Genomic DNA, 14,611 nt, shown 5'->3' with positions numbered 1-14,611 from the left:
TATAATGCAAAGTATTGTATTACCAATAGAAGGACTAAAGGTGACATGGATGTTAGAACTACAAAGTAGTGGTGGTCCAATATGGCTACTATCGGTTTTACCGATATCAGATATTGGCAGCGAAATATATCAGCGGATACAAATACATTTGCTGATAGTGGTGGATATAAAACTATTACACATTAAAATTCCCTGAATGTCATGATAATCGGTATAGATACATGTCATTGTTAGTCGGGGAAACGCCTGATACTATTTTACCTCGGGAAGAATAGTTGAGTCACGACTCCTACGCAGTCAAAAATACACACCATCTGTTGTGAACTTAATCATTTGCTGTATGATCAATTAATAAAGTTGAGAATATCAGTTTATTTCGATATAATTCCCTAAATTGATCGGCACCTCGATATCTAGATGTCAGAATGATTTATGCGATAATGATATGACATAAAGCAATAGCTTTCCATCTGTCACGTGACATTCTCCTGCCATTTCTGTAACTAGGGTTGGGAATTTAATTTTTAAGTGTTTGTAATATTATGAATTGATAAAGTATGATCTATATTATGATTTATTAAATGTTGATAATGATATAAATCATGTTTACATTTTTATTGTATGATCTATATTATGAGTTGTGAAAAGTACATAAGGATACAAATCACTAACTTATGTCTAAATTTTTATCGGCATCTATAAGCCTGTGTGTCAGATGTAGTCCTGAGAATAATCATGTGACATCAATGGGATATCCCCCTCCCCGGCCCCCACCCCCCTTCATCCCAATCATGCATACACAAAGTGATATTTTCCCACCTTTTCTAAAACTTCTATATGTATTGACAGTATTGTTCGAATAAGTACGATATGATCAGCAAGCATTAAAATGGGATCAAAGAAGAGCCTTATGTAAATCCCCAAATGACCTAGTTTATGTCGAGTGGACATTAAATCCCATTTCTCGCTTACAATACAACCAGAGAAAAAACTACTGGTACTTATCCAAAAGGATGTGTTTCAAAAAATCTGCCAGATGTATTAGGGATACTTGTTTGAACATTCAAGAATTACAATATCTTAATCTCTCTAAAGTAAAAACAAGAAATTTGAGTTAAACCAACTGAAATCGTTATAGTTATAATCTCAACCAATGGGTCAATTTTCTTTTGAAAAACTTATTAAAAAAGTTGAAATTTGAAAAAGAATAGGTGAAAACATCATATTGCCTTAAATGTTCCTTTAATTCTCTTTAAATATACATGTAAAATTAGAAACTGTAGTTGGGGATAAATAATGAAGTATTTTGGCTTGTTTATTGCTGCTGCATTCCCTGTTCACCAATTATTAAAAATACTAAAATGTTTAAATACTTTTGCTTTGTGCATATATCTGTTGCGTACTGGGCCCTCATTGCACAAAACATAATAAGCTCTGTTTTATTTATGTATGCGTAAATTTAACATCCTTTTTGTGCAATAGGGCTCATTGGTGTTTGTTGGTTTTATATATTTCAATAAGTGTTTATAGAAGGTTTTATTATCCATTGGTTTCGCTGTAGATGGTTTTATAGATGCTGTTGGGAATAAGAGATATAGGTGAAGGTGGTTATTAAAATTTATGGTAATTGTCTGCAAATATTATAGTTTAAAGGGACAATAACACTCTTCCTGGCTTGACAGCTCTAGGAAATAAAAAAGTACTAGATGTGTTAGTGTCCTACCTGTTGTGTAAATTATCCATTAAATCCTATTTTACTTGTCCAGAGGGTTCAAAAATATTTTTAAATCCAAGTCACATTTGAAAAGCTTTACGTCAGGCTTTTCAAATCATTTAGTTGAATTTTTCCAATTTTTTATATTAGGTGTGTTAAGATGAAATTTGTATCATCAATTAATTGGAATATTGTAAAATAGTACAATTTGTTGACCGGAATAAAGATTGGGACATATTATTCAGTTACAACAAGAGTGGTATTGAGCCTTTAAGCTGTAAAACATTATATGCTAGAAATTGTACACCATACTTAAAATATAATCACTCTTATTTTAGATTATATTGTTGCCACAAGGATTTCTGCTGGGAGTGGGCAATGCAGAAACAGCTTCAGGAAAATACCTTTGAGCTTTTCCCATAAATAAATCTACTTGCTCTTCTATGCAATCCCAACAAGAGCTTATGCAGAAGTTTTATAGCTTTTCAAATACTAAATTTGATAATGACAAACAAGTCTCTGGTTTGTTTTGAGCGTCTTTTTTAATGCCGTGGTATGAATCCTTGCTTTTACTTTCTTCTCATGATTCTATTGGTCTGAGCTTGTCACAGAAGGATAAAAGATTAGGTTGAAGAAATAGTTAATAGATTACAATATGAATTTCAGTTATACAAATAATCTACTGGACAAATTTCGTTTTGGTTTTCTACAAGATGAAGAAGACAGTGGATATCATGACTATTTACCCTCTTGTAATAATCAACAGGCAATGGAATGGATTCCAACGTGTCGACAGGTACAATTTAACTACAACTGTAAATGATAGACCTAAAACAACAACTTTAATTATTCCTTTTTACAAATTTTTGTTAAGTTTTGTACCAACAAATGAAAGTATGTTTAATATTCTGGGGTGCATGGGTTCAGCTAATAAAAGGACAAGGGTACAACATCAACTACAGGGGTGGACTGGACATATGGGCATTTGGTCAATGCCCAGAGCTCCTAAGCTGACAGGTAAAAAATGGGCCACTGGACTGGATACAAATACTGCCAAAAAAAGAATTAATTTATAATGGACCAACCTAGTAGGTAAAGGATGCACACAGAGGTTTAAGACTCAGTTTCCTATTGATCAACATGATGGCTTTGTGAGCACATATTTATTTAATGGAGACTTGAAGCAGACTGTCGTAAAGAGTATTACTATAAGCAATAGAATGATTAGTCATTAAGTTTTGTAACAAAGTTATACCAGCACATATTAAATCCTTTTTGTCACAGAATAGTATAAAATTCTACAGTATGAATGTCGTCTTCATTAGTCCAGTCGGAGCAGAAAAGTAGGATGTAAACCCCATTTGATTTCATTACAGTATGAATGACAAAATTTTGGTTTATAATTTTATCAATCAACAAAAGTTAATTGGATTTGTTTTCTAGTTTTAAAATCAGATTCTACAGTTATTGATTATTAATGTTTCAGATTGTTTTTATAAATTGTCAATATTTGTCATTTCTTTTCTGGCTACGGACAACTCTGACATTAATCTTATTATTGTTTATCCCTATATTATTTTATTTTATCTCCAAGTTCTTGGTATCTGTTATTGTAATATTGGTTTCATTTTATTCTCTAAGTTAGTTATGATGATAAATATGTTTGCCATACAAATCTTTAATATGAAACAATATGTACAGGTTGTAAATATGTTTGAGTGAGGTGTTGTGTATTCATAGTGACAATTGGTCAGTAAGGCATCCTTGTGACACAGAATCTGCAGGTTCCACTTTGTTTGGTTTTATTTTCATTTCATTTTCAGTTCACACAAAACCATATGCTCAAAGGCCTGTAACATTTGAACAGTGATGGGATTTTGAAATCATTCAGTTTAATTGATTTGTCCTCCAGTAGGCAACCACCCGTTGTAGATTTGTCCTACAGTAGACAACTGTTGTAAATTTGTCCTAAAGTCAGCAACCTTCCATTGTAGATTTATCCTACAGTAATCAACCGCCCATTGTAGATTTGTTCTACAGTATGCAATTTATCTTTAAGTAGTAGCAAAGATGAATAGATGGTCTACTTTGCACAGCCTGTCAAACTTTGAAAAAAAATGATGTTACATGCAGACTTTAATTATAATTACACAAGTCAGAATATACAAGCCACACAAACAGCACAGATTGCAAGGCATAAACAACAAGTGTATATATCAAATCCAGTGAATAGATCCGAGGGCCAGACGGAAATTTCACTGCACTGAACTGTTTGGGGCCGATACTGATACAGACCTTACTTTAATTGAAATCAAACTCACAGTAAGGGAGATGATCCAAAAAAGTCTTAAACACTAGTTGTGAAATATTATAGCACACCTGCTCCTACCTCAACCAAGCTGCACATAGTTACAGGTAATCACCATCAATACTGAAAACTTCTGTATAAGATTTGAATTTTGACTGCTTGGATTACATAATTAAAACTTTCATTCAAAATTTGATTAAGAAGGCATTTGCATCCCTGCTGTCAAATGGATAAATTTGATTGTTCATGTTTGTAGAAATCATATTAAATCGAAGAGATTTAGAACTGTGGAACAATATGAATTATACTGTCAAGATATTGGTGATCAAGAAATGGCCAATGAGAGATCTGATGATGATGCTGATGATAATGCTTTGACTTTTGCAGCTTTGGGCCAGCCTTTGATAACATTAATGGCTAAGGTTTGGATTCCTGATTTTTATTCCATTTACTGGTTATATTACCTTCATCATATGTACTGTACACCAAAATCATCAGTCTACTCATACTTAAGTTCTGACACACTGAGCTTTTAGTGCACTATGTCTGAATGATGTGTGCATTCGCTTTGATCAAGTTTGGTGGAAAATGTTGCAGGTGTAGTCATGGAAATTTGCGCATTATAAATATATTATTATTATTATTAAACATAGGAATGGAAATAGTGGGATAATGAGGAGAATGTATAGTATTGATCATAATGAATTTTACTGTACAGAAGCTTCTCTATAGTTCAGTTTGTCTAAATGGTAGGGAGGGCTTGATTGTGCTACATTATTCATAACAAGAAATCACTGGATAATGATGAGCTTTGCTAGAATTGAATTTTTTGTACACACCAAGATAATGATGAATCTTACTGTACGCTCCATGATAATGTAAACCATTAAAGTTATGAGAAGAAGATGATTTATTGAATTAAATGCACGTCCCGGTTAGCTGAGAAACTTCCTCGGGATTTTCCAGTATGGTTTTCCCATGTCTCAGTGGTGTAGTATGCAAGGTTTGGCAAGGAAAAGTGTCTAGTCGCTTGGAAGGAACAAAAACCATGGTTCACTTATGTGCTCATTGGTGTGAATGTAAAAGAACTATTGACAATTGGACTTTGATGAAGAGTAGACAAAACTGCACACTGTATAGCATAAGTCCATCTTCAAAAACAGTTCTATCTATGTTAAGAATTTTTTTAAGTGGTTGGTAGTGCTAACTTACCTAAAGATTTTGGGTAACTGAAAATAGTGTAATTATATAAGATACTTGTATATCTGTAATTGATACCGATCTTGCATGATAGAAACATCAGTAATCAGGTTAATCAGTATATCAACATGAGAAATAAAGAACATCAGTATGAGCATGGGCGCAGATCCCGGTGGAGACACCGGGACGTGTCCCCACCAATATTTTTAGTGGTGGGAACATGATATACTGTGTCCCCACCACTTATTTCTGATGTTTTGCTTACTGTTTATTTTTTGAAACTGAAATCATTCCAAAGCTTTTATTGACAGTTCAGAAAGTGTATATTTGGTCCCAGGCACTTGAGGCCAGGGTCCTTGAAGTTGTAAAGCTGCACCCGGTAACCGATTTTTATTTAACAGGGAATAAGTGATAATTCATATTGTAACAGTAAATAATTAAAATATTCCATAGGGATTATAATAATATGTTTTTATCTGGTATACTGGATGATAAATCACGCAAATTATAAAATTCCAAACACGCAATTTCTAACATAACATCACCACTGTCACATTCAAAATAGATAATATAATACAACTGGTACTATGTGAATCATTAAAATAGCTATGGGAACAATATAAACAGCTAGATTTAACTTTAAAAAAAGCAAAAAGTTATTATTTCAATGTGGTCACCATTTTTGAATTTTAACATGTGAAAATTCGCCTTTGCCATGAGATTTTTAATCACCAATGAATAATACAGTAAAATGTTACATTTATTTCAATTGGGATTGAATATTGATATGTTTAGCTGTGTGTGTGGCTTGTTTTAGTTTATATAAATTAAAAGATTTGTAGGCCTGAACATTTGTGTATCCAATTGAATACACATTTTGCTCAAAGACTTTACGTATTCGTACACTACTGGGAATGGAGGCGGAGTTGGAATCTCAGTAGTGTAAATATTTCTAGTTCTTGTAGTGTACATGAGAGAATAAATCGTGAACGGTGGCTTGAAGATTTGTCTTTAGATTAGATTTCGTATCATTTGCTGCCTCAGAGATTAGAATTGTTTGCCAGAAAATGATGCTGAAAATACCCACAGAGTGCGTTTTAGAGCGTCTGGTTTTCAAACAATTTTGGGACAGGACCCCCACCCCCCTCTTTACCAATAGTCGCCCGCGCATGGACTGTTCCCACCACTAATTTTTGGCGATCTGCGCCCCTGGGTATGAGTAATGAATAGTCCAGTATATCAAACTATATATTTATTGGATAACTACTTTTGGGAAACCAATTGGCCTTTTTTGATAACTTTTTTGATCAATAAAACATAACATCAAAGAGGCCGGCAACAGTCGTTGTTAGGAAAAGTGACTAGACATTAGGTAGTCGACAGGTGGCGTAAGCCATTGATATTCAGTAGCTAATTAGGTCGACGCCTGGCAAAAGTAGGACCAAATGTTAAGAGTCAATCTGATTAAAATAAAGATCTATATTATACTTTCGATGGCCTCTACTACACGAAGATCTGACAAGTTATTGCGATAGGTCACGTCAGGGGTCAAAAGACCGACTATTGACCTTATTGCGTCAGACATATTATTAACCAATCAGCATTGATGTTACTAGTGGATTACCCACACTTCCGTGCAAAACACGCCTAAATTTCGCCGTAACAGACCGTTTCATTGGCTAATCTCTCACACCATTCAGAACATGTCAATGATAACAACTCTTCCAGATCCTAGTGTAGTAAAGGCAAGTAAAACGAAATTTTGAACTATAAAAACAAAACGAAATAGGATCTGTGTTTTAACCAGATTGGTTAAGAGTATCAGTAGGAGTAATGAATAGTCTAGTATATCTATGGGTAATTAAGAACATCAGTAGGAGTAATGAATAGTCCAGTATATCAATGGGTAATTAAGAACATCAGTAGGAGTAATGAATAATCTAGTATATAAATGGGTAATAAAGAACATCAGTAGGAGTAATGAATAGTCCAGTATATCAGTGGGTAATCGGTGTTATGTAAAAATTTTATCATTCTATGTTTGGTTGTTGCATGGCTTCAGAAAAAGAATGAGGGATCATTAAATCAGTGAATCTTGCCTGCCATGATTATTGTCCCCCGCCTTTCGAAGAAAGCAGGGGACTATTAAAATGGGTTCGTCCGTCTGTCTGTCCGTCTGTCTGTCCGTCTGTCTGTCCGTCTGTCCGTCCGTCTGTCTGTCCGTCACACTTTTTGGGACACAATAACTCTCTTCCTAATTGAGCTAGAATGTTCAAACTTGGTGTATGTGTTTATTAGGTCAATGCCTTGATGGAGTTCGAAGATGAGCATTTTCCGCTTAGGGTAAGCAGAGATAAGCAATTTGATTGGTTGATGCTTTGGGACACGATAACTCTCTTCCTAATTGGGCTAGAATGTTCAAACTTGGTGTATGTGTTGATTAGGTCAATGCCTTGATGGAGTTCGAAGATGAGCATTTTCCGCTTAGGGTAAGCAGAGATAAGCAATTTGATTGGTTGATGCTTTGGGACACGATAACTCTCTTCCTAATTGGGCTAGAATGTTCAAACTTGGTGTATGTGTTTATTAGGTCAATGCCTTGATGGAGTTCGAAGATGAGCATTTTCCGCTTAGGGTAAGCAGAGATAAGCAATTTGATTGGTTGATACTTTGGGGCACGATAACTCTCTTCCTAATTGAGCTAGAATGTTCAAACTTGGTGTATGTGTTGATTAGGTCAATGCCTTGATGGAGTTCGAAGATGAGCATTTTCCGCTTAGGGTAAGCAGAGATAAGCAATTTGATTGGTTGATGCTTTGGGACACGATAACTTTAGTTCTAATTAAGTGAGATTGATGAAACTTGGTGTATAGTTTCATTACAGTAATACCTTGACTAAGTTTGATAATGAGCATTTTCTGCTCAGGGTAAGCAGAGCGATACGCAATTTGATTGGTCGAGACTTTGGAAAACAATAACTCTCCTACTTTGATTGTCCCCCGCCTTTCGAAGAAAGCAGGGAACTATTAAAATGGGTTCGTCCGTCTGTCTGTTTGTCTGTCTGTCCGTTCCGCTTATTTGTGATAAATTTATATGTGTCCTCTAATTATTTTCCTATTTCGGCGGGGGACATCAGCCTCACTGTTGGCTTGTTACTTGAGAGAACAGTTTTTTTTTTTCACCACTGCTAGCCAGTTTAATGTAAATAAGTGCAAATTTTTTTTTCTAATTTTCCAAACCTGATCCCATGAATTATAAAACTGTTGCCAGTATGTTTCCTGTCCAATGGAGAGGTACTTGATGAACCTTTTAGATGTGTCTCTGCCAACGAGTGGTTCAGTGAGTAAGATGCTGGCTCGCTAACCAGGAGGTCTTGGGTTCAGTCCAGGTGTTGACCGAGAAAGTCCCTTAGGATTTTATTGCGTAGTTTCCCCTTGTCAGTGGTGCAGGACAAAGGGCCTGGCAAAGACAGTGTATAGTCATTCGGATGGTACAAAAAACCAAGGCGCTGCATACACATAAAAGAACCCTTGACAGTTGCAATTCGAAATGAGAGTAGGCCATAGCACACTGTATGGTGTATGTCTAGCTTCATTAGCCCATTCGGTGCAGAAAAGTAGGATATTAAACCCTATTTCAATCATTTACCTGTATAATAATGTGATGTTAGCTTTACTGTGAATAATACAAGTTAAAGATTATAATACAGCTACTTTATTGCTAAGAATCTCCTACCATTCTCACAGTTAACAGAACTTTCACTGCCATGAAATAAACAATAAATGTTTATCTACACACAATACCAATAAAGTGAATAATGTTTAAATTTCTGGATTTTTCATGTTTCTGTGTTTTGCATGAACATAGCTGTTCAGTAAATGCTAGCTTTTCCAGATTTTTATTTTGTAATGTTTAAATTGTGAACTGTAGATTACCATAATTACAGTACAGACTATGCTGAAACAGAAAAATATAAATTGAGTTTAATATCAGCATGTATATATAAAGATATAACATTCTTATATAGATCTTTCTTCTTTAACACATTAGGTACATGCATTGCTTACAACCAATGATAACATTTGCATTATGAAATCTCTCAGATTGAGGGCACTGATCTGTCACGTCTTTGTAAATGGTTATTCTCAGAATGCCAAAAGTTACACTCAGACTGCGAATACGAATAGTTCCTCTCAGAATGCGAATACAAATAGTTACTCTCAGAATGTGAATACGAATAGTTACTCTCAAAATGCTCTCAGAATCCAAATACGAATAAGTACTCTCAGATTGAGAAAACAGTGAGTTACATGTCTTGCTAACACAAACAAAGATATACATAGAGTATTGTAAAGTTAGGTTCACACCAACGGCGCTTTGATGGCGCTTTAAAGCGGCATGCAAAGCGGCACCAAAGCGTAATAAAGCTCGACTAAAGCGTCAAGGTCGTAATAAATCGTTGGAAAGCATTAAGCAAAGCGGGACATTCGGCAAGAGCGCCAACAAATTTTAAGACTGTTTCAAAATTTGGGGCGCTCTGTCACGAATTGATTAAAGCGCTGAGAGCGTATCAAAGCTTAACAAAGCGTAATAAAGTTCAGCAAAGCTTGGCTCAAAGCTTAGGAAAGCTTAACAGAGCTTTGTTCAAAGCGGGGACCCCAGTCTTCACGGTCTGTCACCGCTTTGTTAAGATGTCTCAAGATTTGCTACGATCTGGCATGAAGATCTGGCACACTTTGTTACGCTTTCCCACGAATTGAGACGCTTTGATCAAGGATTGACACGCTTTGCTAGGCTTTGTTACGCTTGGCAAGCTTCCTCACGCTCTCCTACGATACCCAAGCTCTCTCTCCAGCGCTGCGACTTGTGTACCACTCATTGCATTGTTTCAGAAAAGGTATCCTGAACCTGAAAAACAACACAAAGATGGGACCCAAGAGAGGTAGAGGTGCAGCAAAGATGAATAGTAACATGAATAATAATCATAACATCTTCCAAAGTACATATAATAACATAATAATTTCAAATTTCCAAGTCAATATTACAAAATAATGTTCACAACACACTAGTCTTCATCCTCAGTCTTGCAGGCTCTCTCTCTCTCTCTCTCTCTCTCCTCTCCTCTCCTCAACTGCACCAGGAAGTACAACACCAGCCATTTTTTGCTGCCCGTCAACAGCACCCACTGGAGAAAGTAGTCTTTGAGATGTTCTCTCTGACGTCTGGCATCCACAGTGGCGCGGCCCCTTGCAAGTGGCTGTGAAACATCTTCCCAGTGAGGTTCATGTCTCCAGGCCCCTGGTATGATATTGTGCTCTTCATCCTCGTGATCCACCTCATTGGCTGCCATCACCACCCTCTGCCTCAGCAGGTTGTGCAGTACCACAGCAGTCTCCACGAAATGTCTGACGGTCTCTACCTTCTATTCCAGTGTTCCCAGCAGGCACCTGAACCTGTTAGCCAGGATGCCAAAGGCATTCTCCACCACTCTTCTACCCCTTGAGATCATGTAGTTGTAGATTCTCTGCTCATCTGTCATCCCTCTTCTACTGTATGGAATATCTGGCTCAGTTTCCCCAGGGAGAGGGCATGATGGGGGCAGTCCTATGGACCCATCTGCTAGGCATTCAAAGAGCTCAGAGTCTATGAATATCTGGGAGTCAGACATGTGTCCTTTACCCCCCCGCTCAATCCAGATGAACTTGTACTGTGCATCTACCAAGGCCAGCATTGGTATGGAGAAGAACCCATTGTAGTTGTGGTAGAGACTGCCTGTGTTTGCTGGTTTCTTGATGGCTATATGTTTTCCATCCAAGGTACCAACTGCATGGTGGACATGCCACCTCTGTTCAAACTGCTGGGCAAGGTTTCTCCATGCTTCAGGGGAGGTAGGTGGGTTGAAGATCTCATCTTTATACGCCTGTACAATGGCCCTGCCCTGCCCTGCACGAAGCGTAACAAGGCCTGATCAAATCGGGAAATAATTCTTCCCCCAAAGCGTAACCAATTCGTATCAGAGCTTATCAGAGCGCAATATTACTTAGGAGATCGTAATATTTTTGGAAAAGTAAACAAAAATGATGGCGCTTTGCTCGCCGATTTAAAGCGCGACATTCGTCATTGGTGTGAACTAGACTTTAAATATAAATTTGTGTGGGATTGAATTAAATTTTCAGAAATATCTACAATATCTATATTATTTGATAGCTTGTAGAACATATATTGTTCGATGTATAACTGAGGAACCATTAAAAATATATCATGAAATGATGTCATTGGTGACTTTGCGTTGTTTACATTCTTTGATAGTCGTACCTAAAGGGTTAATAGAAATTAGCAGAAGATTACATTTAATTTTGTAGCTCTTCACACAGGGAAGGAAGAAAAAGTATGCCAAATATTATGAGTAAAGAAGACAATACTGTTCCAGGAGAGTGTTTGTTGAGATTTTCACATCTTCTTGATAACAGATGCATCTCGGCTCCCTTATCCACACTTCAGATTCCTAAGGCCAAGGTTGTAATATTTCTGACAAATTTGGATTAAAGAATAGATTACGTGTACTTACATTGGATGGTCTACAATCATTTCATCTTAATTTTATTATTAATTTCTCATGTGACCATAGAGACTGTACCCTTTGCACATCACTTGGTGGATTGACTGCCCAGATTTGATTAAAATTATGCTGCAGTTGATTTTTAATTATTGACAAATGATGCCTGACATAGATCCCTTGGGCATTTGATGATGTGCAATGTCAAAAATTATGGAAAATTACGTGATGCATGTGAGATGTTGATCATTATGGAAAATTCGGCTGAAGATCCAAATTTTACTCCAGCAGTTTGTACCAGAAATATGATTTCGCCCGTATATTCCGGACATGTTCTACGCTATTGTCCAACCAGGAATATGCCCAATCAAGATATGGTCAATAAAAAAATTGTCGGAATATGTATCAATCCAATAAGAGTGATTATAAACTTGTGGTTTCTCCATTGTCATTTTAATCACCTTGATGTCAGCCGACAACATGTAAAAACTAGTCATATATGTCACATATCCCAATAGTATATAACACCCCAAATCAATATATCTGATAACTTGTCTGCGATAATACTTCGGTGAAAGCAGACGTTGAATGAAGCTATTTCACACACACACACACATCCGATAAATACTATTTTGTACTATTCACAAAAATAAAAAAAAACAATCAAATTAGTTCAGTGTCGTAATAAAACTGGTATTTTGTATCTAATTTATCTCACCTTGCAGACCATCCCAGTAAAATGTATCCCAAGACAAAATGATAACCGGTCATGGCAACAAACTGACAATTTTAATTAGGTGTGAACAGTAATAAAAGCACATGTTCTTATTCCAGTTACTAATTCTGCAGTATATTTTAGCTGTTAGCTGTTTCGATCCCTGTGTTTACTAAGAAAGTTTCTCCAGGTTTTTCAGTGTGGTTGTACGTGACAAGGAGTAGAGTCGCCTGTCCAACCTCGTGGGTTTTTCCGGGTCCTCCGGTTTCCTCCCACTGCTAAAGACCCCTATGCGCAAGCGAATTATTGAAATAAAATTAAACCATATGTTAGTCCTGAAATGACCTAGTTTGTGTCGAGTGGACGTTAAACCCCATTTCTCTCTCTCTCTTTTTTCAGTGTGGTTTCCCCTTGTCTGGAGCCTTGCTAGCAACAGCATCTAGTTGTTTGTATGGTATGGAAAATCGATCATGTAAAAGAACCCTTGACAGTTGTAATTAAATGAAGAATAGTCAGAAACACTGCTGTCTGCATTGATTTCCTTCATATCACATAGTATGGTGTAGCCTTTAGTTTTTTTTGTTTTTTTTTTGGGGGGGGGGGAGGGCATTGTAAGCTGTCTTGGTTTAATGAAGTAAGTTTTGGTTTTACTGATATTGTACCTAGGGTTTATGACATATGTCTACAAGAGAGTTGATATAAGTTCAGTAAAATTTTATGTTCTATTTACTGTTCTGCTCCTATACTGGGCTAATGAAAACGAGCATACACCATACAGTGTGCTATGAGGGAAATTTTGCCCGCACTATCGCCTGCTCTTATATCAAATTCCAACTGCCAAGGGATCTTTTACGTGCCTTCCAATGTATACACAGGACCTCGATTTTTTGTCTCATCCAAAGGATTAGACAGCTGTCCTTGTCAGGCTCTGTTTTTAGAGGTACCATACCATAGATTTAGGTACTTGGTGCTGACTTGAGTTAAACATGCATTATGCAAGAGCAAAATCTGCTTATTACAAGTCTTTCTTTAGGCCTGAAATGTTATCTAAATTATCAATTAGACATTAATTAACTTATCCAGACCATAATAAACTCTCGATGTCAAGGCTAGCCTTTGATGTTGGCTGGATTAGATTCCTATATGCCGCTAACGGCCATTGATAATTAAATCAAAAAAAGTGGATAATCGAGACTATGCTGTTTATATTAATGATTTTAGTAATGATGGCCGAGACTATGCAAACATTTCACCCGCTTCTTTCTTGGCTCATAGTGGATCAATTTGACTGAAGTTTTCAGCAAATTACCTTTACACTATCTAGTTTTTAACTATTATAGCGAGAACTGTCATCTGTTTATTTTATCTCCCATAATGTATCTTTAATGGTAGTATAGTTCTAGCAGAATGGAGGATGGGTCAATTTTATGTCCTGGTCCCAAATTGAAATGCATAATAATTGTAAATTTGGTTGCTTGGAAAAAAATACTTTGTGTAATGTACAGAATGATGTACGGATGTTTATTAAAATTTTGAAAAGCATGTTTTAGTTATTAAATTAGATCTTTATTTTATTTCATTTTATTTTTTTTTTAAATATGATTTAATTAGCGCTGAATTTAATAGCAAATTACAATACTTATGCTTGGTCGATGGAATCTCAAAGAGTATTGAAATAATTCCATGTTAATGATCCAACGTCCTTAACTTTTACTTTGCTGCAGTTCAAATTTGGAAATTTTTTGGAGAAATTATTTAAAATATAAATATTTAAAATGCCAAACCTTATAGAACAGGCATCAGATAATGCAACGTTTGAATAATGTATGGTTAAAAAAGAATTTATGAATAATTATCCAATATATTGTACCAGTAACTCACATTGTTCATCACAATGTACCAGTAACTCACATTATTCAATACAACATACCAGCTGTAACTCACATAATGCAATACAACATACCAATAACTCACATTATTCATCACAACTAACCAGTTACTCACATTATGCAATACAACATAACAGTAACTCAAATTGATTGATAGTCCAACACAATTATCACACATCTTGGATTGTTTAGTCCAACACAATTATCACATATCTTTGGTTTGATATAG

The 14,611-nt window shown here is 36.0% G+C and overlaps 1 protein-coding gene across 7 annotated transcripts in view; it reads left to right on the top strand.

Annotated features, from left to right (window-relative positions):
• The window catches only part of LOC126809688 (protein F37C4.5), a 62,803-nt gene that overhangs the window by 21,476 nt on the left and 26,716 nt on the right, over positions 1–14,611 (top strand). Inside the window, exon 6 of one of the 7 annotated variants that reach the window (XM_050534414.2) lies at positions 2,381–2,510. The exons of the other annotated variants lie outside the window; for them this stretch is intronic. Coding sequence (XP_050390371.2) covers positions 2,381–2,510 — 130 coding nt within the window. The remainder of the gene's footprint in view (positions 1–2,380; positions 2,511–14,611) is intronic. 7 annotated transcript variants of the gene reach the window in all.

Source organism: Patella vulgata, chromosome 2 (assembly GCF_932274485.2).
Source record: "Patella vulgata chromosome 2, xgPatVulg1.2, whole genome shotgun sequence".
Taxonomy (NCBI): domain Eukaryota; kingdom Metazoa; phylum Mollusca; class Gastropoda; family Patellidae; genus Patella; species Patella vulgata.
This window is presented reverse-complemented; position numbering and strand designations above follow the sequence as displayed.